This window comes from Perna viridis, chromosome 5 (assembly GCF_037379345.1).
Source record: "Perna viridis isolate PV_CMFRI_1.1 ecotype Kerala chromosome 5, ASM3737934v1, whole genome shotgun sequence".
In the NCBI taxonomy this organism is placed as follows: Eukaryota; Metazoa; Mollusca; class Bivalvia; order Mytilida; family Mytilidae; genus Perna; species Perna viridis.
In genome coordinates this window covers 15,823,905-15,851,314 of record NC_142449.1, presented here as the reverse complement: position 1 = coordinate 15,851,314, position 27,410 = coordinate 15,823,905, and the positions used below count along the sequence as shown (strand labels likewise).

General features: G+C 32.3%; 1 protein-coding gene across 2 annotated transcripts; it reads right to left on the bottom strand.

The window, feature by feature from the left end:
* Positions 1 to 12: 12 nt before the first annotated feature.
* Positions 13 to 26,811, bottom strand: LOC148616236 (alanine--tRNA ligase, cytoplasmic-like). Of its 2 annotated transcripts, none has more exons than XM_088583093.1 (23): positions 26,660 to 26,811; positions 22,013 to 22,175; positions 19,313 to 19,501; positions 18,386 to 18,531; positions 17,142 to 17,333; positions 15,970 to 16,111; positions 14,584 to 14,729; positions 14,117 to 14,225; positions 13,299 to 13,337; positions 12,427 to 12,538; positions 11,427 to 11,551; positions 10,974 to 11,118; positions 10,205 to 10,374; positions 9,652 to 9,765; positions 9,243 to 9,380; positions 7,907 to 8,047; positions 7,064 to 7,176; positions 6,357 to 6,465; positions 5,946 to 6,071; positions 5,299 to 5,418; positions 4,823 to 4,909; positions 3,697 to 3,810; positions 13 to 2,746 (listed from the first exon to the last, which is right to left on the bottom strand). In XM_088583093.1, exons 2-23 carry the CDS (start codon positions 22,154 to 22,156, stop codon positions 2,573 to 2,575), a joined length of 2,895 nt encoding a protein of 964 aa, XP_088439219.1. In that variant the 5' UTR covers positions 22,157 to 22,175; positions 26,660 to 26,811; the 3' UTR covers positions 13 to 2,572. The 2 variants fall into 2 exon arrangements, with proteins under 2 accessions (XP_088439219.1, XP_088439220.1); XM_088583094.1 differs by lacking the exon at positions 26,660 to 26,811 and adding an exon at positions 26,460 to 26,575.
* Positions 26,812 to 27,410: the final 599 nt, after the last annotated feature.

Below are 27,410 nucleotides of genomic sequence, written 5' to 3'. Positions count from 1 at the left end.
GAAAAAACTGGGTAATCATTCGTCCTTTTATTATTTTTTCAAAGTCCTCTTAACAGTCATAGAAGGTTTACACAATGAGACATACAGTCTTAAAAACTGCAATATTCAATTTCTAGAAGATCAATATATTTTCATGTCAGTACATGTACTTGCTTTTAACAATTCAATTCAATTCATTGGCTGATGTTTCAGAATACGTGTGTGTTCATTGGACAATGTAAGTTTACAATGAATGGTCTTAATTTCACATTATGTGTAAGGCTGGTCCATTAAAACATATGAGGTTAAGAAGAAGGCACTTTTCAAATTCATGCATAAACTTAGCTTAATATTGCTTCTATGGGTAAGTCCCCAGGCAAAAAGGTGCCTTCCCCAAGTACCTTATGTGTCTTAATGGAACACCTCTAACTGAATTTGAAATCTCATTATTTGCACATCATACATTAAAGCCTGTCTGCACCTGATTAACATGAATTCTGCAGTCCCTTAATATCAATTGGTGCATTATGAACCTGTCTTAATAAAACATATGCCTAAAGCAAACAAAGTTGTAGTATGTTTTAGACAGCCTTCACATTACTAACATATTACTGAGGCACAAATTAATGTAATAATGCCATTTAAATATAGTAATAACCTTATTTTCATTTCTAACAATCCCAACCATCCATAAAATGAGGAAAAAAAATCCAGATTAAAGAATATGTATATGAGACCACCACATCTGTGCAACAGAAAATGTAACATTTTAAAGCCTTGATATGATAAGGCAGAAAAAAGAAATATTTGTGTTTCCTGTTTCCCTACTGTCCATATTTTTTTCTCTCAAAAATACCTACCCTAACATTTTTTATGGGCATTTTTTTGATTAAGCACTATTAAGCTTCAGATTTCATCAATGTAAAAATATTTGGGAAAAAAAAAACAAAATCCCTACCTACCTACCCTATTTTATTCTGACATGAAACAGGAAACCAAAATATTCTGTTTGGCCTAAACATAAATGGCACAATATAGTAATGATGAAAACAATTATCAACCAACAAAATGTTCCTGATTATACCATGGACTACATAAATCATGATTCACAAAAGTTGAAAGTAACCGAGACAGAGAGTATTTCAAATATTAAACAAATTTAATATCATATTACTACAATTATTTTTGTACTGGAAACATACAATACCTCATATCCATTTTCCAATCTTCTTGCATGGAGATTTTGTACCAACAAGTACATGTATAATGAATTGTAATGGGGAATACATGTATGTGCACAAATTTCATCAAAATTGTCTAAATGATATTTGCTAGGTGGGTGCTATTGACCTAATATATTATTGATATACAGTACAAAGAAGCATACATTTCATATCAAGCACAAATAACAGACCATTATGTATTACTACTACAAATTAGTGGTTTATTTTGCGAAACGTCTTAAGAATAAAAATAATTGTAAGTTCTGGCAGTACAATTGAAAGGCATTGATACATTAAATCTAATGGAACAATACATTTAACTTACTGCATTTTGTAAAAACGGTGAGAGGGGTCCTTCTCTAATTATGGATATAAACCTTCTATTCAGGATGAACAGAGTCAAAACCAAGGCTTCAGAAATAGTAAAAAATACAGAATATTGAGAAATGTCTAATGGACATAGCTTTTTTAGCTTGCAAACTTTACTTGTTTTTTCATTAAAGATCATTAGTGTACATTTATCCACAAAACGTGAAATGTATAAACAAAACCATATGGTTAATGTATACATGTAGAGAAAATAGACATGTATGTTGAAGAATAAAACTGTGTTTATAAACACAACAAATGGTAAAAATTTGACATGTCTCTTTCATGACTCAGCCAATGTCATAATTGCAAATTGTTATAAGTGACGATTTTTTTGTACGTACATATATATTTTATAAATCATCCTCTTTATAATTAATTAATAGGACACATCCCTTGTCCTGAACATGAATGTATTACTTCAGCAGTTTTGCCAGGATACTGTTTTGAATGTATTACTTTAGCAGTTTTGCCAGGATACTGTTTTGAATGTATTACTTTAGCAGTTTTGCCAGGATACTGTTTAGAACATCTCAATTTATATCAACAGCAATGTACTTTAAAATGCTACTAACAGTTTACATGGTTTTGTTTGGTCACATAAAAAATCATCTCCAAACACAGTAACAGCTCATTTTTACAGACTTAAAATAGGACATAGAAATGGCTCTGAAAGCTGCAAAGAAATGAGTATTGTTTGCCTTTTCCTCAAGTTCAGTGTTAATGCACATAATCTGTATAGATAACAACGACCAACATAGACAAAACTTGTCTTCTGAAGACTGACAAAATGAAAGGATTGTTAGGCCAATTTTCCCAAAGCCTTGGTTCAAAAACTAAGCATCCTTGACATCCTGTTCCAAGATAACCTATTTCTGTCATAAGCAAAAATGTAATATGCATTAATGTAATAATGAATTTAACAAATGTTCTATCAACATAAGTATCGCAAAGGCCCTGTCATTAACAATAAATAATCAATTCATAAGTTCATCTTGACATCATGACAATTTCAGTTCAGCAAATTTTATAGCAGTTTTAAGAGCTTCTGAGAGAGCATCACATGCAGATCCTGTGGCTTGAGCAGAAGCGTCACTTCCTCCTCCCTTACCACTGATAAGAGGCACAACCTCAGACACCCACTGTTTAGCACTTAATCCGGCAGCTATTGAAGACTGAAATAAAAAAATGCATACATGAAGTAAGGATAAAATATACAGTTTAGAATAGATACTTTTTTTAAAATACAAGTTAGCATTAATATAGAACATCATTCCAATATCCCAAGCTCTTTAAGAAATGGGGAATATATCAGGGAAAGAAACTGTATAAAAGTCAGGAGAATACTAATTAACATTTATCAGAAACTTTATCATTTTTCTATTGTTCTTACTGCCTGATATTTTTCACTTCAAGCTATTGCAATGATCCTAAAAAACTATTGTCAATTTCCAACAAAAATTTTACATCAACTTGAACGTAACGTTGATAATAAACAGAATAACACCAGTTTGAAACATCTCCCCAGAACATCACACCTCAATCTATAGGGGTCACTGTGACAGTTTCTGTCTCGAATTCAAAATTGCCATTTTTTCTGTATGTTATATCATCATATGAAATATTCAAAAAACAATAAAAAAAAAACTTTAATTGTTGATACCCCCACTCCCCTCCTTATAAACTACAGAGAAACCCCTAAACCCCTAAAGTCATTCAGATGGAAAACTAAGAAGAAGGTGCACAGTGGCATCATGTGATAAAGAATGTGTGAAAGTTTCATGATAATAATCCATTCAGGGATTTTAGAGGAGTTATGGATAAGGATAAGGAGGTGGCCCCCCTTTTGTAGACCAAAGTCCATGTCTTGCATCAGGAAATTCAGATGGAAAACAAAATAACAGGAACACAATATCATTCCATAATTTGAGAGGATTTGCAAATTAGAACTGAAGATGAACAAGCGGACAGACAGCATGATCACTAATAATCTAGTGTATACTACATCCATACTTTCAAATCGAATTAGCAATCTAAAGACTTAAGTGTATGAACTCTTTGTTTTTGTAACTTAAATTAGAAAGGGAAAAAGATGAAATTATTATTTCTATCGAAATGTCCTTACCTTAGGTGCAGAACTCATACATAAAATTTTGTTGGCATCTCTATCAACTGAGAAAAACATGGCTGCAGTTTCTGGGCTTAGGGCTTTATACTGCTTCATTGCACCATCCAAAGCCTACAATAGTTACTAGTATTGAATATTTTAAAATAATTGCAGTTGTAGACTTAGAGGAAGGTTTCCGGTGATGAAATCCTCCTTTTGTGGGGAAAAGTATAATTTTGTGCAAAGTTTAGACAAAATGATACTCTAGAAACCTACTCCGAACTTGCCCAATGATAGTCTGGAAACCCACACCCCACTTGTTTAATTATATGTCTTGAAAATCACATCCCACCTGCCTAATGATAGATTTGAAACCCAACACCACCTGCCTAATGATAGACTTGAAACCCAACCCCACCTGCCTAATGATAGACTTGAAACCCACACCCCACCTGCCTAATGATAGTCTTAAAACCCACACCACATGTGCCTAATGATAGTCTTGAAACCCACACTGCATGTGCCTAATGATAGTCTTAAACCCACACCCCACCCACCTTTATAAATTTCTGGATCTGCCTCTTTCGTATTGTTATTGGGTAAAACAAAAGTCTCTTCAATCTTATCCCTGTATGATTTAACTATCTAATGAAACACACATACATTGTAGCATTAAATCTCTTTTTTTTTCTTCAGTAACTTTTTTAAGGGGTGTGTAGGTGGTATATATCAGCTGTAATATTGAAAAAGTTTCCATAAAATGATTCTTAAGGACCCTTTGTATGATCGTACGTAAATTACAATGTATCATTTAATAGTTTTGTACTCTAATCTTAGGCAAAAACATACACAGATCTGATCTAATGAGGTCAACAAACAAAGCAGAAAATGGCAAAATCAGAAGTTAACATACAGTAAAAAAGAAAGGAATCGTAATGGTAAAATCTAGGATTCGTAATGGTCAAATGTAGATTTGAAAAAGCAGAATTTTGCTAAAAAATGAAAGAAAATCATTCCTGCATACTACACCATCAGTGATTCTTGAATACATTAATCTTAGCACATGGTGGTCAAATCTTACAAAAAATATGCACAAAAATGTGTTACTCAAACCAAGAAAGAAAACAGCCTTCTAAATACATACTTTTGCTATAGATCCAGCTTTAAATTCATGGACTACAAACTTCTGGTTAGGATTAGCTTCTATCATCTTCTTAGCTTCCTGTACAACCTATAATTAGCAAAGCTCTTCATGTCAATAAATGCATAGATCTGTTAGAGGAATACTTGCTGAAAGACCAAGAGCACTAAAACACAGTAAAGTGTAGAAGTTCTCAATCAAGATGAATGACTTAGTGTTTTACCAGTACCTTCAGCTTGGCACTAAGAGTATATAATCATTCCAAATTACTGAACAATCATCACCTGTATAGACTCAACCTGCTGAAGTTCTCAATACGACCTTTTCAGTATGTGTAAATTCATATTTTTACTGGTGAAAGACTTGCAGGGTATTATCATGGGAAACTAACTGGTATAACTATACAACAGTGTGTTAAAATCCTTACAATTGTTTATACTTGTAAGGTATAACGTTGGGAAACCAACTATCAATCATACCTCATCCATTAAGGCAGCTTTCTTAGCTTTATCCAGATCATCCATTTTCTTCCTTAATTGTTTAAGTTCAGATCTTAGATTGTCCTTCTTCCAATAGGGGATCACTGATTGTGAGATTTCCTACAAATAAAATAGGGGATCATTGATTGTGAGATTTCCTAGGAATAAAATAGGGGATCATTGATTGTGAGATTTCCTAGGAATAAAATAGACATGTGTTTAATTTAAACAGATTTATAGCTTAAAAATTTAAACAATGAATTAAAACATAACTGTATCTGTGAAGCTCTTTTTGATGCAAATTTTCTTTTTTATCATAAAAACAGACGAATAAAAAAAAATTGATCATACAATTCTGAATTATTTCATTCACAAATCATATGAATATCACAACTTCACAAGTGTGGTATCAAGCAGGCCATTTCCTTCCTTCATATAAATTGGACTCTAATATTAAGGACCCACTGTTATCATGGCCCTACCAAACAATATAAATGTACTACATTTTCTTTAGAAACAAGGCAAAATATTTTTTTTAATGTAGAGATTCCCTGAGGATGCCATGAAATAAAAAGCAGATAGGTAAAAGATACCATTACAATGTAACTCATCACTTTGTTTAGGATAATAAATAGAATAATTCTCACATCATCTACTTGTACAATGAGTTTGGTTAAAGCCTTGACTGACACATCTTTATTCTGTAAACTGTTATCAATCTCCTGTTTAAGATTGGACAGGCTCTTCTCCAACACATCCACTTTATGCCAAGCCTATAAAGAAAAGACTCTGTAAAACATAATATCTATAGTTTTAAATGCATTATTTGCACAAGCAACAATATGCTTTTTATACAATTAGACTGATAAAGAGTGTCCAAAAGATTACACAGCTGTTCTGTTGTAATTAAGTGGAACACATTGGAATAATGTAGGGCAGATTTCTACCAAGAGAGCTATTTAAATTACTCAGTAGCCTACCTAGATTTGTATTGAAATATGTATCAGTCATTTTCAACCTGCTATAAAACCTTGTAATTTGACTTCTGGTTTAAGTACCTTATGAGCCTCTGTACCAGTGACAGCTATAATTCTTCTGATCCCTTTAGATATGGCCTCTTCAGATACTATTACTAGTTTTCCTATATGTCCTGCTTTTCTTAAATGTCTGAAAGGAAAATAATTTAAGATTAACTCAAATACAAAATAATCTTTCAGTTCTGGTCATAATGTTACACATAGATAAGTGTATGAAAACATTTATACTGTGTTAAGCTCAGTACTAATAGAGAAAACCACCTGCTTCAAATGTAGTTAAGTATAGTTTAAAATCCTAAAGTTGGATTGTTGCTCCAAACAATAATTATATTCCTTATTGGAAATCTATTATGATGCCCATCCTTAATACAACATTTCATTAAATTCTTTTCAGAGGCTTAGGAGGAATAAAGCTTACAAGGTTTTATCATGTAAAACCCTTAAGTCTAAATATATTCCTTTGGATTCCTCAGGTAATATTTACATTCCTCGATACCCAACATTCTTATAAATCAAAACCCACTGAAAAGTTTAAAAAGAGTACAGATAAGATGATTCCTATATACCCCCAACACATTTTGTTTGTTGGGGGAGGGGGGAATAAACCAAATTAAATCTTTAACCTTAAAGCAAAATACATTTTTGCCACTGTACTGATTTATTAATTATTCTATTTTTTTTAAATACCATATTGCAGCAAGTATTAAACCATTGTTGTATAAACTTACGTGCCACCACAGAATTCAACACTTGTAAGTGAAGCAGCTGGTCCCATAGGATCTTTGACTAAATCTTCTACTGGTATACCTATAGACAGAACTCTTACTGGATCTGGATATACCTGTAAGTCAGAATTTATACATGTATAGTTCAAATCACAGAAAATCATTATTTTAATAATGTTGATGTTATATTATTACTATATTTGAACATTAACACAGGAAAAATTATTTCATGCGATTTTCACATGATTTTCACCTGAATTGAGCAAATAAACTCCGTGATAAATTTTACTTTAAATTCAGGCGAATCGAGTCTTCACATGAAATTCACATGAAATGATAACATGAAAGTTGTGTTAAGTGAATTTCATGTAAAAATCACGTTAATTTCATGTGAAGTTCACATGAATTTCATGTGAAGCTCGATTAACATGAACTTCATGTGAAAAATATTTGCCTGTGTACTCCACTGGCTGTGGCTAGGTAAGAAAAGGATTATTGTAAGTCATAAAGAAGCAATGAACTGCTGATGGCTGGAACAGTCCCAATGTGATGTCAAATGTCTGAATGTACACAGAATGGCCTTAGTATTTTATATGAACTTTTATTTCATCCTTCGGCAAATAGTGAAAAATAAACTAACATTTTCGTGACCATGCCATTCTATATGAATATGTCTAATGGGTTAATACTAAATTCACAATGGCATGAAATTTGAAGATGTTCTGCAAACCATACAAACACTTATAATCACTGATATGTAAGTGGGCATGTTAAGTCAAATTTCTTACAACATCATTTATTTTAAATTAGCTTTATGTTACAAAATTTATCGTCATTCAAGTTTACCTCATCAAAGACAGCTCTGAGACCTTGTATAGATTTAGCATCAGCAAGTGCTGTCTCCTTGGCAAACACACCTTCATTCTTCTCAGCCATTTTATTAACGATTTCCTCTACCGATTTCACCTCTTTTACTGACATAGCACCCTGTAATTAAAGCCTTAGGTCATGGATTTCCCAGAATATATGTAAGATGCATTCTTTGGAATTTTGGAACAAATCAAAGTTAATAATTTTTTAATGCAACCATTCTATTTGAGTAGTCAAAATGCATTGACCGTATTTTTACTAGTGATCTACGGTCACTCACTGACAAGTCTAATAATAATAGTACTCGCACGCCTTTGCTTGATTTAGATATTTAGCCTCCATACCAAAATTTATGACAAAAGAGATGATTTTGATTTCTATCCCTAGATGATGATACTGGTATTCCTGAAGTACCTTCCTACGGCGGTATTATCTACATTTTACAACTGGTCTGTTTAGCTCATATTTGTGATAAAGTGTTTCATTATAACAGATATATAAGTTACATACATGGATGTAAAAGAGAACCTTCTCAAAAAATATATTGCTATTGTAAAAACAATAAATTAGTATTCCCACTTTTATCTTTATGATTTTTTTTTAATTTTAAAAACCCACCATTTGTGGGCACATGTAGTTTAAAAAAAAAGGGGGAACTCTATTTTAGAATTTGTTCTCAACCTGTTTGCATACAATGTACTCCAAAAAAATTATTCATGCTGCAGCCAGGGCCTAGTCCTAATATCTATATAGTGACCAAATCGGCTTGGGTAATTAACAAGTGTGTAATCTTAACAAGATATTCCATTATTAATTAAGAGGGTACTCAATAGGGACAGAGACGTGTGAATGTGATAGGGGAATGGCACACTGCCTCCTCCATTTTCCCCGAGCAAGGACACTGTAATCTGTTTAAAGTAATTGTTTTAAGCCTCACTTTTATATTTCAATATACATAACATGTACATTATTGTCTCTTTTTACCACAAACCATGTCCGTGTAATGTCAGTTAAAAATAAAAAATATGAAGGTTTAAAGCTAAGTGTTGTATATTTTATTCAAGGTGAACTGTGTGGGGTGCATTTATCAGTTTTATGTCAAGTCAGTGCACTGTTATTGTCTATCTAACCATTAAGCGCATCAACTAAGCAACAACATAGTAAGAAAGCAAGGTTGTTTTTTCCATGACTACATTATAATAGCATGTGTCACCAAATTGCTGAACCAACAGCTAAGTAATGGTCAGCACATTTTAAATTAAAATTTTATAATGCATCTAGACATCACTTAATGTTATTTTTCCTTACTTACTTTTGCAGTGAAATCAAATCTGAGTCTATCTGGGGCCACTAATGAACCACGTTGGTCAGCCTCCTTTAGCACTTCTCTCAGACCAAAGTTAAGCATGTGAGTTCCTGTGTGGTTTTTCATAACATCACTCCTTCTACTCTGTTGACAGATACAAAATTTCCTGTTATTGCTATGACTATCAACAAGATTTGAATATGACAACATATTAATCTCAACAAAGTCTCTGCATGTGTAGTGTGATATGGTTGCAGACGTCATACCCTAAACAGTATGGACACAACATTAAAATTTATACATGTACTTGCATCAACAAAATTTAACTGTGCTACATCTCCCATATGTAGTGTAACCTCTACTGAACCTATATGTAACATATATTCACTGTGTACCTGTATATACATGTACTTACATCATCAATAGTTAACTGTACTACATCTCCTATGCGTAGTGTACCCTCTACTGAACCTATATGTAACACAAATCCACCTCGTACTTGTACATTCTTAACTTTAAATTCAGTCTCCTAGAGAAAAGACATTACATAATTAGATTTCTACCCAAAAAGTATGGAAGAAGTCAACAGACAATAATAATCAGGCATCAAAAAGCTGATTATAACATATCTATGTATATAAAAATATATAGATTACAACAGGATGAAAATAATTATGTTAAGACATAACTCACTCTAAATGCAAGATATTACATTTCAGATTGATGGATGTAATCAATGTTTAAACCCATAGCCCAAAAATTGTCCAACCTTCCCTCTGTGTTATTGAACCAAGTGGTAAAATTTGATAGATCCAATAATTTACACAAGTTATCCGCAAAATCCACATGTCTACAGATGATGAAGACAACCACAACACAATACCCTTATATGTCTGCAAAATGCTTGTGATTATACGAAAAGGAAAATCAACAAAAGTAAACAATTTGAAAGCATAAAATAAAATTACCTCATCACTTTCCTTGACAATGAACCCTTCATCATAGATCTGTCCACCTTGTTCAGCATAGAAACATGTCCTATCTAACAATATACCACATTCCTGTCCCGTGGTAACCTCTTCAACAAACTGTTTAGAGTGACGTAACCCTACTATCTTTCCTGTAGCAGCCTCAAATTCTATAAAGGAAAATCACTTCTACTAAGTAAGAAGGTTAATACTCTTTCTTTAATTTTTTCATTAAGTTCCTGAATAATGTGTGATCATATTGTTGTGTAAATTAATGATCTTTCCATTTCTATAGCCTGATGTTGTTTGATTGATCAAGTAGAACCAAACAACAAAACCATTAAAATAGTTGATCAATTGATTGATTGATTATGGTTAAACTCCTATGACAATATATTTCAAGCTTTTTACAATAGATTGTTTGATCGATTGAACAGACCCTGTTTTGATCGATTGAACAGATCCTGTTTTGATCAATTGAACAGATCCTGTGTTGTACAAGTCCAACATGCTGAGGCAGATCTTGATTGTGCCAGTTCAATGAAGTAACAGCCCACCCAAACACATTATTCTAACTCTGAGCCAACCAATTATCACTCTATCCTCTAAATATTACTGCTTAATGACTTGGCCAAAGATCAAACCCACAACCTCCCACATTCCCAATCAAACAAAATCACAAAGTAAGTTTTGGAAGATCTTACCACAAATTGTAATCTCAATCACTAGCTGATACATTACTTAATTGTACAGTTTAATGAAATCTTACTATAATTGCCCTGATCATCAGCAGAATAGTTATATTTAGGTGAATCATCAGTAGGTGGTATTCCTCTGTTCTGTAAATCACTGATGGCATGGACATCCAACATTATTTTATCATCAACAGTTCCTCCAGTTCCTTGGGACAATAACTACAAAGATACGGCATCATTGCATTAACTGAATGAGGAAGGAAAAGTGACCTTCAACCTTCAGGTGAAAAATTAGAGTATTTTGTGTGATCTTTAAAGTTATAACAATATAAATGAATGTTACATTGATAATTAAGAAAACAATATAATAAACCTTGACAACAATCTAACATTTACTCATAATCTTTACAATGAAATTTTGCAACAACAAAAAAAAGAAATTGAAGTTGATAATTTACCAACTTATCTTTCAGCAGTCAATTTCACTAAAATTTAGTGTAAAACCGATGCAAGATCACTAAATCTACCTGTGAACATTTCTTCGATTCTTCATAAGCAGCCATATCTACAGCTAGCCCTTTCTCTTCTGCCATCAGCTGTGTCAGGTCAACAGGGAATCCATATGTGTCATATAACCTCCAAGCAATATCACCTGTTCAGAAGGAAAAAATGTAATCCTTGTAAAGCTTAAACATTCTGTGCCTCTAGTAACATGAAACTTCCAATCCAGATATTTTATAGTCACCATGATAAAACAGTGATTACAGAACCAGGGACACAGAAATTCCAGGACAAATAATGTTTGTACAGTATATGTATTATCACTTCTATATCAACAGTGTAGACAATACTTCAATGCTCAAGGCTATACTAGAACCAGCTTGTCAGGGTTTGACAAGCATTTAGTCTAACAACTAAAATACAGAAAATTAAAACTTGAAGATGGACCTATGTTTGGTGCACATGTAACTGTGGCTTTCCTTAAGACTGATTTAAATACTGTATATGTAGTCATTTTTGTGGCAGCTAATATTTCACAAAATCTGTAAAGTGAACATATTTGTGGGTATCAATTTTAACTCTTTAAAAAAATGAAATATTTTTCACACTTTTGTGTCCACTATGAATATAGCAAAAATTAGTACACCCTAAAAATAAATACATTCACAGTATCCCATATTCTATTTCATTAACTCTTCTAGATAGTGAATGCTTCCCTTAAAAAATGTTTAATTATTCAATATTCAATTTCTTTAGCTGTGCTGGGTAGCAATGGCTTTCTTGAGAAGATTGATTCAGCAAACATATATATATTTCATATTCTGTTTCATTAGCTATGCTTGGTAACATTGGCTTTCCTTTGAAGACTAATTTGAATATTCAATATTCTGTTTGACAAGATGTGATTGTTGAGTTCTCCTTACACCCAGTTAAATTAGCTTTAACCTACATTCATAAGGGTTCCACATCTCTAACTGAATTTGAATCTCATAATTTGTGGAGTGCATTGTTTTCTAAAGTTATTACCTGGTAATGAAGTTGTGTCTCCCAGTTTTCCTATTGTTCTCTCCAGTAATCTTTTTCCTCTTGTCAAGGTCTTTAAGAATTGAGCCTCCTCTTCATTGATGATTTCCTTGATCTTAAATTTTTTTTACATCATAAACATGAATTCTTGTGACTATTAATAACATTAATAAAGTCATTCTTTCAAATTAAAATGATATCCTGTATCTAATAATTATCTTTGTTATCTTGAATACCGTGGTATTTGAACCAGCAAGAGTTTTGAAGGAGAAAATGATACTCCCTACTCCACTATGTACAAAAAAAAAATAAACATTATCAATAATAAAAAAAAAACAAACATTGTAAGTTCTTCTTGTAAGTAGCTTTATGGTAATGCTTTAGAGGTATTACTACCAGTGTCCTCCCCATAATTTTGAAATAGCACAGTGCTTACTGGCATAGTACAGCTCTTATGGCCTTCCTCCAAAATTATAGCACAGTGCCCATAGTGCATTCTAACTAAAATTAATTGCTGATAGCACAGTACTAAGAAATCATAGTGCTGCAAAGTACAGCACAATGGGGAGAACACTGATTTAACTATGTGCATACCATATACCTGGTAATTTTTGCGGAATGAAATTTTTGGGGTTTGGTGTAAAAAATGTACATTTCTTTCTTGCTGAATTAAGTTTTTGCAGTATGTAGCAGTATTGGGTATCTTGTCATTTATTTTGAGCTTTTTAAAGTGAAAATAAATTAAAATCATATTTTATGATTTCAACTTAAACAGACTCCTGTTAACTGTGAAAGAACACAAAAATTAAAATGCAACAAAATTTTCTACATACATGTATTTCTGATAGGTATCTAAGCATAAAAAATGAACTCACACTCTCAGGATCTTTGGTAACTTCTGGGAAAGCATCCCCCTGTAAAATGATATAATCACTGTTATACAAAACACATGATTCTTTGTAATTTAAATTTCTACACCTTGGGAATAATATACGTTTTGGTAAAGTATTAACTGTTTATATAGAACCAATATTCATAAACTTTATAGACCATCCATTCTACAATTAAGTGTTTTGCTGAGCTTGACACATCTCTTCATTATAGTTATGATACAGCATCAAAGAGACAATGTAATAAAAGATCTTATTGTATTACAATGAAACTGGTTTGGTTTAGCCAGGTGTAAAACACATTTAAATTGTGTAGAGGGACTCTAAAAAGTTATATATTATTCAGGGTTCAGTTTTAACAGGTTTTTCAGATTATTCAGGGTTCAGTTTAGACAGGTTTTGCAGATTATTCACTGTCAGGTTTAGACAGGTTTTTTCAGATTATTCAGTGTCAAGTTACACAGGTTTTTCAGATTATTCAGTGTCAGGTTTTGACAGGTTTTGCAGATTATTCAGTGTCAGGTTTAGACAGGTTTTTCAGATTATTCAGTGTCAAGTTTAGACAGGTTTTTCAGATTATTCAGGGTACAGTTTAGACAGGTTTCACTATATAATAATATATAACACAGACATGAAGTAACTAATTTACACAAAGGCTTCTTGATAAAAAAATAATATTTTTGAAAAAAATATTGCTTTGAAATTTGTTTAAATAAGTGAGTTATTGAATAGCAAAAACTAGCGAGGCAAAATGCATAAATTTAGGAGTTTTAAAAGTTAATATAGATGTTATAAGAACCTACCAAAAGTTGTACCACTGTGTCCACTAGTGAAGCAAACATTCCAGGTTTAGCCCCCAACTTCTCTGTAGCAAACCTCACAGCACGTCTGAGAATTCTTCTGAGTACATATCTAAGGAACAAGATAGAAAAATACTAGACATAACCATATGTACCACCACCATCTTGTGAACTTTCAAATGGTCAAATGCTACTGATGAACTTTGACCTGAGTAAAACAAGAAGTTCCAAAACAAAATGAAATGCATCTTGAGTCTCTGTGAGGAATAAATAAATGAATGCATACTCCTTCTGTTATGCTAGGGCAGGGGGACAATAATATCTCTTATTTCTAATTCTCTGATAATGAAGTCTGCCATTTCTTTAGGGAATAGCATATATATAAAAATAAACTTTTTTGAAGTACCAAATCAAATAGTAGAGTGACACAAATGTTTTGTTCCAGAATCTATTCTTATTGCAATACATACCCCCTGCCAATGTTGTCAGGTCTACCATTATCAGCAAGAGCTATAGTCAATGTTCTGGCATGGTCAGCTAGCACACGGTAAGCCATGTCTACTCCATTGACATCATCTTTACCTAGACGTCCTTGGTAGGTTGGAGCACCTGTTGCCTGGAATATAAAGACCATCACTGCAATTGGTATATTTTCAAAATATGTTAATGCATAAATTTGACATCCCACATCATGACTAAAAAAACCTGTTTTTGATTTGAAAGCTGACTTATCAGGCTTTTACCTTTTAACCTTTCGTTTGTTTCTTTTTTTTCTTCTTCTGCCAAAAAAACTTGAAGCTCTATTTTAAGTGTTATAGACTGCTTGCTAGCACCTACAATAAATGGTCTTTTGCAAGGACATTTTTCTTTTTTTCACTTGCAGTGTATTAATAAGAAATCTTTCAAAGATAGAGTTTTTATTACTGTGAAAGTACTTTAATTGGTGGATTTCAATTTTTCTTAAATTTGTGGTTCGACATTTCCCACAGTTTAAATAAATGGAAAATGTGTACTTCATCAGAAATTTTATTTTGTGGTTTGAGTTAACAACAAAATCAACGAAAATTGGTAACCCACAGATATATAAGTACTTTCATAGTATCCCAAATGAGATACAAAGCCTTTGAATATGTTTCCTGCCCAAAGTGGAAGGATCATGCACTTTTATTTCAAAGACATTTCCATCAAAGCATAAAAAATAAAATACTGTTCAGAGTCCAGCTTGATATGACCACAAAATTGAATCTTGAACATTTAGGGCAAGTATAGACACATCATCCAAGCTTGATGCAGCTTCGATTTTTTATTCTGATTAAATATCTGGCGCTGGGAAAGAATTGACTAGAATCTAAGTGGTCTCTTTCTGGACCCTTATTCATAAATGGTTCCAGTCACAACCTCTGAAATCAATCCAAGCCTTCTTTAGCAGTATGGCAACATGTGGTACAATTTTACCGTTCACTTATATTAAAGAAGTGTTGGGAAAAATCCTTCTGAAAAGGCTTGTATCTGGCCCCTTCTTAAAAAAAAACAGTTCAAGTCAAAACCAAAAAATCAATCTCAGCTTTTTTTTATGGTGTGGCACTTTGAGGTACAATTTCATAGAGATCTATACACTTATACTCAAGTCTGCAAACAAAATGTCTACAGACCAGACCATGATGCCAAAGACAACACAGCATTGAAACCATTGTGACTACAATGCTTTTGCAATCATATAAGTAGTAAACCTTCTTCAGTCAAAAAAAGCCTCAAACGTCTCATCAAGAGTTTTACATACTGATGATTTATGTTTCAACAGATATACAATAGATAAACATAAATTCAAACATCTAATCTTCTACATCAAAACATACCTTCTGAATGGCTTCAAACAATGGAAGAAAGCAGTCTGTGTCATAGTTAGAATTCTTCCCTTGCATGACAGACACAAGACGTTCAAATCCCATACCACAATCACAGTGCTGTCTTGGAAGAACTGTTAGACCATCAGCATCTCTTTAAATAGAAAGCAGAAACAGTTTAACTTAATGAACAAGTAGATTACAGGTCAGATGGAGGATAATTAAATTCATGACAAGATTTTTTTTAACAATTAAGTGCACCCTTCTTAGTAATTATTACTTATACAGACTTTTTGTTAGCCTAAGAAACAACAGCCCATGAAAACTCAATCCGTGATAAAGTCAACAAGTACTATCAACACACCATTAGTTGACACATTTATCAACTAGATTCTGCACACTTGGCTCAAAGGCAGAACTTGCCTATCAACACATCTTAAGTTGACACATTTATCAACTAGATTCTGCACACCTGGCTCAAAGGCAGAACTTGCCTATCAACACACCACAAGTTGACACATTTATCAACTAGATTCTGCACACTTGGCTCAAAGGCAGAACTTGCCTGTCAACACACCGTGACACATTTATCAACTAGATTCTGCACACTTGGCTCAAAGGCAGAACTTGCCTATCAACACACCATTAGCTGACACATTTATCAACTAGATTCTGCACACTTGACTCAAAGGCAGAACTTGCCTATCAAGACACCGCGACACATTTATCAACTAGATTCTGCACATTTGGCTCAAAAGCAGAACTTGCCTATCAACACACCACAAGTTGACACATTTATCAACTAGATTCTGCACACTTGGCTCAAAGGCAGAACTTGCCTATCAACACACCGTGACACATTTATCAACTAGATTCTGCACACTTGGCTCAAAGGCAGAATTTGCCTATCAACACACCACAAGTCGACACATTTATCAACTGGATTCTGCATACCTGGCTCAAAGGCAGAACTGGCCATCAGTGTTTTAAAATATTGAAAAGCTAAAAATTTCAGAACCTTTAAATAAAAGGTGCTGGACCATCTTATATATCTTTTAAATGTCCTTTGCATAATAATATGAAAGTACTATTGAAATCTTAAACGATATTTTCTATTATTGTTAACACACTAAAACCGTCTTTTAGGCTTTAATTTTATTCTACTTCAAGTTTATAAATACTACCTGTTGAACTGCATGAACACAAGATTCCATATTTCCACAACTTCAGGGTCATCCATGTTGACCAAATGTTTGGCATCACGTCCACCGACACGATCATAATGTATCTCTGTGCAGGGACCACATGGACCAGTTTCTCCCATTTCCCAGAAATTATCTTTCATGTCAAAAGGCAGCACCCTAGCTGGATCAACACTGAAATATCACAGCTACATTTCTTCAAAAAGTGATTAAAAGTTTGAAAACTTATTCATGCAAAAAAATACCAGCAAAGTATCAAAATGAAAATTTAGAAATTGAGGTGCATTTTTATCATAATTTTCTTTCTTTCTTTTTTTTTATTTCAACAGTTTGCTCTTTTTTAAAAGTCCTGGACGAGTTAATTAAATCATGTGTAGAATAATATAGCAGTATTGAGGGTCAATACAGAAACTGTCCAGATTTAACAGCTTTGGTAGATTCAGTAGAAACTTTTCAAAATGACATTACACAGCCTGCATTACATGTATATATTAGCAATAAGTTTCACATGATATTTAATATCACAGTTAAAGCAATAGACACAAAAAATATCAGGCAGGACCCTGGCAGTCAGAACAAGAGACGTTATATTCATTACCAATTTCTATATATATTAAAAGAGCTTGCTTTGCTTGTATCAAATTTATACATGATGAGAGCAAGATAACTGCAATTGTAAGAAATTAACTTTCATACCAAAAACATTATTCAAATGAACCTACTAGATATCTGGCTAGTGTTTTTAAGCAGTGCTATTTGCTTAAAGGTGAAGATTATTACTCTATCAAACTTATGTAACTTATACAAAAACTTTTAACTTTAACAGTTCTGCATTTTTCAGATGGTTTTGTGTGAAACGGAAGTGGCCACACACCTGTTGACTCAGGTTACTTTTTTCACAAGTTGTAACTGACAATTATACACAAAATTTATGAAGCATGAGAATCAACACGCATGTGACCATTGTTAGAAGAGTTGAAACTGCACAAAATTTGGTGTTCTTCAGCCTTTTTAACAGATTTTCCCAATCTCAGCCAAGTTTGAAGGGTATATATGACCGTATATGTTCAGATAATTTCCATAAACCTATCAAATAAACTATAAAACACATAAAAGAGCTGGAGAAACAACATTAAATTTTCCTCATGAAGACTTAGTTTTTAAGGTCAAATTTTTCCCTTACCAAACCAACTACTTTGTCCTCTACAAAGAAAAGTGATACCTACCCTAAGTTGATCCAAATGTCTCTGGTTTCATTGTCAGGTTCCAGATTAAAGTCTTTGTTACCACCAAAGTATGTTACATATAGCCTATCTTTCTCTATACCAATTCTATCTACCAACAGTTCCCAGGCCCAACCACAACAGTCTTTCTAAAAATAAACATAATATGATTACATGCTATATGTATAGGGGACAGAGCTTTTTGTACTCATATAACAATTGACTCTGTTGTTAACATTGCTTTGTTACTATATATCGGTGATGTCTCGACAAATGGTAATATGCTGGACTTCATATAACAAACACTGTGTGTTTGCTTTAAAAGTTCAATCAATCACTTCCTAACTACATACTGTAAATGTATTAATTTTTGCGGTTGCTAATTTTTGCCGATTTCATCAAATGACTATTTCATCCAGTAACTTAAGTTTTTCTCAATGGATTTTAATGCTGGAGGATCACCTAGATAGTCAGAGACTCTCAAGATTTAACATCAAATGCCTAAGGAAGATATATAGAGTTTATTGGTCAAAAAGACTTTTGTAGAGCTTTTTAAGCTGAAGAGGAAAGACTTTTTCCTTTTTACAGTATCTGTTCTAGTTTTAGATAAATATATACTGAAATTTAAACCCTGTTATGAAACAAACAGTTATCAGTATGTAATAAGTATGATTAGTGTAAGAAATATATTTTTTAAATAGATACTCTAAAAGTGCTCAAATTTTGTGACATTCCACAGAACAATTTCAATGGAGAACACTTTGAAAGAAAAGTTAAAGATGATTATAACAGACAATAAGAATGACAGATGCAAAAAAAGCAATAGCCACCTTAGGTTTGTGTGAGCTAGAAACACAGATTAATAACTAGCATTTCTACATCCTGCATTGCATTGTAGTATGGGAAACAATCCCTCAACATTATACTAACTTTGTAATAATCTCCAAAAGACCAATTTCCCAACATTTCAAAGAATGTGTGATGGTATGTGTCCTTCCCAACATCATCAAGGTCATTATGTTTTCCGCCAGCACGAATACATTTCTGTGAATTAACTGCTCTCTTGTACTTGGCCATGTCACTGTTAGGATCCACTGTACCCAAGAATATGGGCTTAAACTGAAATAAAGAGAAAACATATGTCTGAAGTTCACATTTTTAAACATGTACCTATATCAAAACAATGGGTGTTCTTCTAGTCCCTGCCATGTAAAATTAACAATAATCAAATTATTCAAATTTTAATTAATTTGTACAAGTATTTTTTTTTCTTAAAGTACAGGGAATTACAGACTTTGAAAATTTCCACCAGCCTATCATTTCAACTTTGAACTTGGGCTTGTTATCAGAAATTTATACGGCAAAAAATGGGACAAATATCAAATTTATAAATATCTGGTATTATGGAGATTATGGATATTTGTTAATATTTACTTCCTCAGTGTTAATTTATTCTGACCCTGTTTGTTATTTTGTTAACTAACAATGTTATTGTTAATTCATTTTCTTGTCTAAATTGAAATACCACAACTATAATCCATTAACATTGTAATTCCCTTTAAGCTCTATGGCAACTGATTGTAATTTGGTAGTTTTGGTTAGTCTGGTATCAGGGATTCTATTAAATAAAGAGTTTGAATTTGGTAATCTGTATCTGTAATAACTTTATAACAGACAATTGCCTCATTATATATTTTTTAAAATGTAGTCATGGTCTTGTACACAAATACATCAGTATAATATAATAACTTTACTCTGCTCACAAATTGATATATATGTATACAAAAAATGTATATATAAAGTTTCATAAATGAGTAAGTCAAAAGCGCACACCAAAAAATGGAGATAGGCATATTATGTACTATAGAGAAGATAAAATTATGTCACATGACTTTCACTTGCTAAAAGTTGACAGAGTCCATGTGAAATTTTTACATTAAATTAATTAGAAGCTCACTTAAATTTCATTAGAACTTTGACTCAAGCCAGGGGGTATAAGAATTAAAGGGTCAATGAAGACTAATTTCACTACATGTAAGTTTCAGCAGTCAATTTCACAAGAAGTTGAAAGTGTCCAGTTGATCATAAGTTATGATGTCACAATGCTATTTCCTCCTGTGAGGCCACTACTTACAACTAACTTCCCACGTATGACTTTTTGTGAAACTGACCTCTGACTTTGAACGGGGAGAGACACACAGACTTCCCAAAAACAACCTATTTTAAGATCAATATGTAGTAATTTTTTCCAGCAAAAAGATTGTGGGATTAATCACCACATAAAATCAATAGGTCAAGATTGAAATTTTTTATAGTAAGTATTATACAGGATTTAATATTGACAACTGTATGAATAGCAAATGTGTTACAACATCTGGTACTTGACTTCTAGTCCATTCCTAAATACTGTTCAAGTCAATGCAAAATAAAATAATAGTACACTGTATTTCATTATTACTCCAGACCATTAATTCTATCCAATTTCATTTTCTATATTCATATGTTTGTTAGCACATATTTTGAATATATTGTATATCATGTATGGAATTGAATATGGTGTTTACTAATGACGGTATACACTGTTCAAAAAATGGCTTAGGTCAACAGGTATAAAGTCATATTAAAAATATGCAAAATTCATCTACTGTAAAAGTGTGCTCCTTCCATATATAAACACTGCAAATGCAAAGTTTCAATAATATTGATTATACACTTTTAATAGATACAGACAACACAAAAAGTGGCAAAAAATGGGTAATTTATTCTGAGTTACTGAAAATGTAGGGAAATATTATTCTGTTTCTTCATAACAAAGGCATACATCTTCAATATGTGTATAAACAATGTGCAAATTTAAAACAATATTGGTAGTATACTTAAAGATTTATATATTACTCAAAGTAGTAACAATGTACCATCCACAACATAGTATGGCAAAAAATGGCTAAGTGCAACATGCCAAAAATGTACTAAATTTTCAGCAATAAGGAAAATATTAATCAAATTTCTCAATATTTCAATATGCACATCTTCAATATATATGTACATTATGTAAAGTTTGAAATATATTGGTTTTATACATTTTGAGTTACAGATTTTACCATTTAGGTACCCCTGAGCATGACGGACAGAGGGAAAGATGGAGTTGAGCAGCTAATAGACCTGCTTTCATTGCTGGTGATGCAGGTAAAAATTATTTGCAGAAAAGTTGCACACTAGCAATTCGTTTTCAGTGATTGTAGTTTTTTTTCCTCACACATCAAGTGCCAATACTTTATCATTAGTTTATTGCTCTTCTCTTACATACCATAACAGATTCAAGTTACTCCAGCAATGCTAGAGGTTGTCTAGCAAGCTGAATGGAATTCCAACCTCTTACATTGTAGGAGTACGATTCAAGTAAGCACAATGCGCTAACCCTCTGTTCTAGTGTTTCTTGTCATATCACTGAGATAAGAAAATCATTTAACATAGAAAAAGGACGGTGAGCTCCTTTTCAAAAAGACAACTATTAGTTTCCTTGGAAGAAGACAAATATTACATAAAATCATAAGATCCCTACAAACTTTTAAAATTTGTAGACAGATGTGCCAAAGTAAGTCTGTCAAACTCTTTAACATAAAATTCTACCTGGTTCATTCCGGCATTGGCAAACAAAAGAGTTGGGTCCTCATGGGGGATAACAGATGAGGAATGTACATAAGTATGCTCCTTTTCCTTGAAGAAATCAATAAAAACTTGTCTAATTTGAGGTCCTGTCAAATCACTCTTCATTTTGATGAATGGTTTAGCTCTACAAAATAAAATATGTATCAGTAAAATATTTTTAAAACAAAAGACCCTCCAAGAGCCTGAATCGCTAACCTGACAAACCATGCCTTATAAACTAAATAGGCAAGTTATCATGCTTTTTTACCATATTTGACCTAAAAATTGCTGAAAAAGCGCATATATCAATGAATACTGTTCAACTGAGTTCCTAAGGCACTGTAAAATGTTGCAATTGGCTTCAAAGTTTTTTAAAACCTCTTGAACAAATTTGGACAGGGGTCTCCCTATGTCCCGTTATCCCATCAGTGAGGGGGGGACAAATTAACCGGCTATACTTTTGCTGAGAAAGAAAATAAAATGAAGTTAAATCATGGCTATATAACATTTTATCATCACCATTCAACTCAGGAGACCATATTAAATGAACAATATATTAATGAAATCAAAGCAAGTATAAAAAGAAGCCAAAAAAGGCAGCCATCTCGAAAATGGCCATCCAAAACAAATTTCGTCATCACCTGTCAACTTGGAATACAATGTTTCCTGGAGAAACCAAAAATCGTTGAAATCTGAGCAACTGGTGAAAATGGCTGCCTAAAAAAATTCAATACTGCCATCACATTTATGTTATGAATAGCTTTCATCTTCATAATTCTTATATACATGTAACTGAGGAAAAAATATATGAACCCTATGTTCCAAATGTATTTTAAATAATGGCAGCCATGTTTTTTTCAACTGATGAAATATTTTAAAAGATCAGTTTGTGCAGGATACCCTAGGAAGCAATTATGCCAACTTTCATTAAATTTTGTCAAATAGTTTCAGAGCAGAAGATTTTTAAAGTTTTACACATGAAAAAAGAATCTGTTTTAAGGGCCACGACTCCTCACATCAGGTGATGGAACATATTGAAAATTTCAGCATGGGTTTGTCTTCTGATGGCTAACAATAATACACCTGTCAACAAATTTTGCTAAAACCAACTGTTTTTGAGTTATTTGCAAAAAACTTTATTTTGACCCCTATGTTTAATTTTTAGTAACAGCAGCCAAGTTTTTCGATATTTCAAAACTTATAAACAATCAGTTTGAGCAGAATATGCTAGGAAACAACCTTAATAAATTTCATTTGATTCTGAACAGAAGATTCAAAGATTTTTGAAATAATAACATCAAAATAGCCAAAAATGTACAAAAAGGACAATAACTGAAACATCAGTTTACAGATATTAATGCAAATTGGCACACATATAGCTCTCATCATGTTGAACACTTTAACTCTGCCAGCATTTGCATCTACCTAATGGTTTTTGAGATATTCGTTTGACCCCTATGTTCTATTTTTAGTAGTGGCAGCATATTTTTCAACGGAACAAAAATCAAGGCAAAACTTTTGTGCAGGATACCCTAAGGAACAATCATGCTAAGTTTCATCCAAGTCCATTTAGAAGTTACAGAGGAGAAGATGACAATGATGGACTGCCAAGTGATGGCAATATATATAAATGTATATGTAGAAAATAGGCAATATACAGTGATCAATAAAAGTATTCCACTTAATTGCAGGTGTGCCTATAAACATCATTCAAAGATGTGTTGCATCGACTCATATGACGTATCACACGTAAAGCCAGATATCCAATGAAATAAGTGTATTTTTATATATGCTTAGTAAATGTAATTATTTGATGTGGTATTTAATCACTTAGTCTTGTACTTGTGAATGTACCGTTTACCCCACTACTACTAATTCTTTGATTTTCATAAATAGCTATCCTAAGATGAATTTCAATATTGTTTTGACATTTCAAAAAAAATTTTAAAAAGTAGTGAGGATATCGGTGTTTTTACAACAAACTTCTTCGTTCACTCATTTAGTAGAAATATTAAATCGCAAAGCAAAACCTGCAATTTTGTTTACTGAGAAATTGATGACCTGTCAACTTATAACATAGAATTCATTCATTCAAAAAAAATTATTGGAAACAATTTTCTTCAAAATATGACAATCAGCGTGGGGGTTTTTGATAGATTTATAAATGTCTATTTCTTATCCTGCAGCATCAGTTTATCACAAATTCTAACACTATGTTATTAACCTGTCTTTTTATATACATGTATACTTATAAAATCCTAATCTTTTCCTTTCATTGTTTGAAAAAATACAATTCCCAAACCCAAAAGCAACATGATTTGCCTAACTTGTACTAATTTCAGGAGTATTCAATCACCAATACAGACCCTCAATTATTTCATGGAGGTGTCATGGTCATATGACAAAAATTTTATACACAGGTCAACTTGAAGGTCCATTCATGCAGCCTACCAGTTAGGAAATATAACTATACTGCTTAGTAGATAAACATGTAAAGGAAACTAACAAAAAGGCGGTGATTAATAAAGAACCTACCACTTTCGAAGGTATAATTTCTTTAATACATTTTAAACTAATATTTTTTCTACAGCAGGGTTCTTTGTGATGTGATCACTTACCTGTGATTTGGTTTTGGTTGGCAAAAAATCCATTGAGTGGCATAGGGTATCAACTTTAAATCATCATAACTTTTTCATTTTTAAAGATAATTGAAAAATTCTGTTGGTTCCCAACATTGCAAATAAAATTCTTTTTATCCATGAAATTTTTAAATAAATATTCAGTAATTAGACTTTATGTACATAAGATTTTAATTATAATTTTATACAAATATTGAGGTTTACATATAAATACCACTACAAATTTATTTTTTCAAGTTTAACAGTTATAAATTCACATACAAAATATGAATTATTTTATCTAAATGAAACATTTTACAGAACCAAAATTGGATATTAAATAACAAAGTTATTAAGGTTTGGAAATTGGGATTCTAATCATGAAATTGTCAACTGTCTATTTAGTTGTTTATTTGCCAACCAATTTGACACTTAATGATATGCAAATTAGTGAATATGATATCACTAATGAGATTGGCGAACTCTCCTATATCTGCAGTCATGTTTTGAATGTACAACAGAAGTACATTGCCCAGATTTGCAGGTGCACCTAAAAATAATTATCGAAAACACCTGTCTATTGAAAATACCTAACAAGACCATATGAAATTAACAAATATTGTGGGGAGTTACATGTACTGTAATTCAGTCAGTTGGTTGTCTGACTTCAGAATAAGATCCCAGGTCCAATTCCCATATTTAACATACAAGTCGTACAATTTAGACACCCCTGACCAGTGCTCGATAACCACTAGTGCTCGATAATACTTTGATGTGTATTGTCCCTAAAAAAATTTTTATTTGTCTTTATACATGTATGTCAGCGTTTTCCTTATATCATGTTCCAATATAAAAGTTCAATAAGGAAAATGATTAAGAGAGTGCAGTTGGGTTCTGTGGCAGACAATAATTTCTAAAGTAAAAATTGATATTTTCACATAGGCACAAAAAAAAGATCACTCTTTGACTAACAGGTAAATAACAGTAACTGAGAAAGAGTAACCAAGGGAACCAAGATTCTAGCGGAAAAGTAGTTCTTTTGAAGGAGAAAGTGCTCAACCACACTACATAGCCACCCTTTCTTCGGACTTCCCTTTCCCACAAATGCAAGTCATATCTCTGAATTTATACAGTGAAACCAGTCAGTCCCTGGTAGATGCCATTGCTTTGTTCACAAAAAATTAATTTGGTTCTGTTGTCCAAAATTTTTAATTATTTCAAATAATCAATCTCTTTAATACATGTACCAGGGTTTGACACTAACATTTCTTGCTAAGTATCTCACAGAACTATATGATAGATAAGTGGTCCTAAAAACTATCTGCGGTCCTCTCCTTAGGACTAATAAAATTTAAGAATTAATTTAGAGTGTCCAAAGGACTACCAATTTAAATTTCAAGGCTGTCCTCCATCAAACAAGGTAGGCACAGGATTACCAGTCCACTGTTTGTGTTGAACCCTGAATATATAGTTTATTTATCAGATAAAAGAATATTTAAATGACAAACTAGTCTATGTAATTTTTTTAAACATTGACTTCTTCAAGGTTTAACATTTTTTCTATTGATCACTGCATGGTTAAGTGATGTTCAGATTTTGGAATGTTCAGCGGTTGTAAACAAATTTTCTCAATGATGTCGTAACACACATTTGGAATATTTCTTCTCATCAAGTTTGATGGAACTACTGTCTACTTTAACCTAACAAAATGTTAGTGGTGAAATTAAAAAGAATCGTTTTAAATTTGCAAAAAGATTATCATTAATTATCCAGCACTGGTCAGGCGAGTCTATATATATATATATACTTACACTAGTAAATCACTTTTCAAATAAATATTTATAACATGCCTTCATACCACGAACTTCTATGAACTAATCAGCATAAAATGAATGGTACATGTATTTTTATAGCAGGTGCTTTCTTGATGATGCAAGACTTTGAAAGCATGTAGATAGTTGTGAGTATGAAAAAGAATAATTGATTGTACAATCATCTCTGTTTTCTTTACCTGTCAATTCCAAATTAGATAGTTGTTGATGTGTTAATGTCCCGTCGGCTCATTCGACAACAGAAACACAAACGTGGTTGATGTTTAACCGGTGATGCATATACAGGTACTGAAAAACTAAGAAACGAAGCAGAATGAAGCGGAAACGAAATCTGAAAAGTAAGATTAATCCAACAAAAAAAAGAAACAGGATCTATGGATAAGATATCGAAATACTACGGACAAGGAACAAAATTGATCAAAAATAAAACAATATAAATTAGAATTCATCAAGACCAAAAAACTAAATAAAAAAAAAACCACACACATCAAAATAAAAAAACGAAACCTGTTTTTTAAAAGAATTTATACAAGTTTTAGTTTTTGTATCTTAGTTAACATATTTCATTTTGGTTTTCGTAGCAAATCGATATTCAATTGTTTAAAATATCTCTTTCGGTTTAGTTAAATTTTGTTTTATCACAAATTTTGATTTCGTTTCGTTTTGTCGTGTTTCTTTGTGTTCGTTATTCTAGTTTACTAGTATCGGCATATATCGGGTTTATCTAAAAACTGGACCAAAAAAATGCAGAACGGGCATTTTTCGGTACATTTTGGGCAATAACTTAAGTTTTGCAGTATTTATTTAAAAAAAAAAACAATAATTGAATTTTAAGAAGAACAAAAAGGAAATACACGAATTTAAAAATTAAAGTAAAATATCACGGATATCACTGGAAGCAGGAGCAGAGTAAACAATATATGAAAGGTG

Coding starts and splice junctions, on each gene's coding strand:
- LOC148616236 (XM_088583093.1), bottom strand. CDS start 22,156: ATGAAGAGTGATTTGACAGGACCTCAAATTAGACAAGTTTTTATTGAT. Junction 8,048..9,242: donor GATTTGATTTCACTGCAAAA/GTAAGTAAGGAA, acceptor CTTTAATTACAG/GGTGCTATGTCAGTAAAAGA. Junction 7,177..7,906: donor TCAGAGCTGTCTTTGATGAG/GTAAACTTGAAT, acceptor TCTGACTTACAG/GTATATCCAGATCCAGTAAG.